The 1946-nt window shown below is 43.7% G+C and overlaps 1 protein-coding gene across 1 annotated transcript; it reads left to right on the forward strand.

The window, feature by feature from the left end:
* Positions 1 to 389: 389 nt before the first annotated feature.
* On the forward strand, positions 390 to 1331 carry LOC101950773 (olfactory receptor 14A16-like). The gene has a single exon (XM_065565175.1). It carries the CDS (start codon positions 390 to 392, stop codon positions 1329 to 1331), a length of 942 nt encoding a protein of 313 aa, XP_065421247.1.
* The last annotated feature ends 615 nt before the right edge of the window (positions 1332 to 1946 follow it).

A 1946-nucleotide genomic window follows, 5' to 3' on the forward strand; every position in this document is an offset into this window, starting at 1 on the left:
CTGTTCATGATAGCAGGCTAGGGGAATCTGTAGGGATGCATGTGGTCTTTGGCATTCAGCTTACATAGAGCCAGACTAGGGTAAAATGGAGTCAGTTGTGCTTCTCTGCATTAGGAAGCAGCCTGCGTTGTCTCTCTCTGGTTTTACGTTCTTGTGTGTTATTCTCAGAAATGAAGTAGTGTTATATTGCCGCCTTCCAGCAAGAGTATTTTATGTTTTTTATTTAACTTCCCTATGTATAACAGACAGCAGTGTCACAACCTCCCTCTGCATACAAAAGGTTGTAGGGGATATGCATTAGGAAAAATATGTTTGTTTCAGCTCTCTTCATTCTAACTTCATTTTTCTAATGTCTCTTCCTTGTCTTTCCCATTCTCCCCAGGTAGGACATGACCAACCAAACGTCTGTGAATGAATTCCGTCTCCTGGGATTTTCTGACATCCGCGAGCTGCAGATCTTGCACTTTCTTGTGTTCCTGTTTGTTTATGTGGCCGCCCTCATGGGGAATTTCCTCATCATTGTCCTTGTGACCCTCGACCATCACCTCCACAGCCCCATGTACTTCTTCCTCAAGAACATGTCGTTCTTAGACCTCTGCTACATCTCTGCCACTGTCCCCAAATCCATGGTGAATGCCATCATGCAGCACCACTCCATTTCTTTCCACAGCTGCTTCCTGCAGTTGTTTTTCTTCATCACGTTTGGGACAGCAGAGTTGGCCTTGTTGACTGTCATGGCATATGACCGCTACCTGGCCATCTGCAGACCTCTGAGATACAGGACAGTAATGAATAGCAGAGCCTGTGTCCAGATGGCTGCCGGGTCCTGGCTCAGTGGAGCGCTGTATTCAGTGCTGCACGTGGGTAACTCATTCAGCTTACCTTTCTGTGGGCCCAACTTTGTTCACCAGTTCTTCTGTGACATCCCACCCCTCCTGCAGCTCTCTTGCTCTGACACGCAGCCCAACACAGTCCACAACATCGTATTAGCCCTCTGCTATGGCTTTATCTGCTTCACCTTTATCTTTGTGTCCTATGTTCACATTTTCAAAACTGTAGTGAGAATCACCTCTGCAGAGGGCAGGTATAAAGCCTTCTCCACGTGCCTGCCCCACTTGATTGTAGTCTCCTTGTTCATTGGCACTGGATTCTTCATGTACATGAAGCCAAACTCTAGGTCCCCGTCGACTCAAGACATGTTGGTGCCTGTGCTCTATGCTGTTGTACCACCAGTACTAAACCCTATTATCTACAGCCTCAGGAATAAGGAGATAAAAGAAGCGCTAAGAAAAGTGAAAAGGCAGGGGTGGAATATGGCCACATATTTCTGATGATCTGCTAAAAAAAATTCAGAAAAGCATCACAGAAGGTACCCAGATACCATAGCAATTGGTGAAAAAATAAATAGCTGAGGTTAGGATTTTTAGATAGATAGATAGATAGATAGATAGATAGATAGATAGATAGATAGATAGATAGATAGATCAGGATGTATCAAAGTTTATATTTCTCTCCATATGTCAGCAAATATAAGTTTCTTCTATTTTATCTTACTCCTAGTGCTGCTCAGAAAGTGTCCTGGAAATATTTTTTCTTATGTCAAATTTAGACTTTTCTTAGACAATCTCAAAACCAGTATGTGACCTTCAGGAAGTCATTTTAATCTTCCTATGCGCCAGTTCCCCTTATGTAACATCCAGGTGATTGGGACCAAAGGTCAAAATTTCAGAAAAAAAATGGTGGAAGGGATAATGGAAATAGGGTATTTTGTCTTGATCTGGGTCGGATGCCTGGGGACTCGGCTGTCTTCCAGAGCGAACTGATTTCCCCAATGTGCAGTCTGGCTCCCAGAAGCCTTCTCCACCTATGCCTCATACATAAGGCTATGTTTTAGTCATGGGTATTTTTAGTAAAAGTGACGGACAGGTCATGGGCAGTAAACAAAA

The sequence above is a fragment of the Chrysemys picta genome, chromosome 13 (genome assembly GCF_011386835.1).
Source record: "Chrysemys picta bellii isolate R12L10 chromosome 13, ASM1138683v2, whole genome shotgun sequence".
Lineage (NCBI taxonomy): Eukaryota > Metazoa > Chordata > Testudines > Emydidae > Chrysemys > Chrysemys picta.

What these genes read in the sequence shown, in the direction of transcription:
- LOC101950773 (XM_065565175.1), top strand. Translation starts at nt 390, where the DNA reads ATGACCAACCAAACGTCTGTGAATGAATTCCGTCTCCTGGGATTTTCT.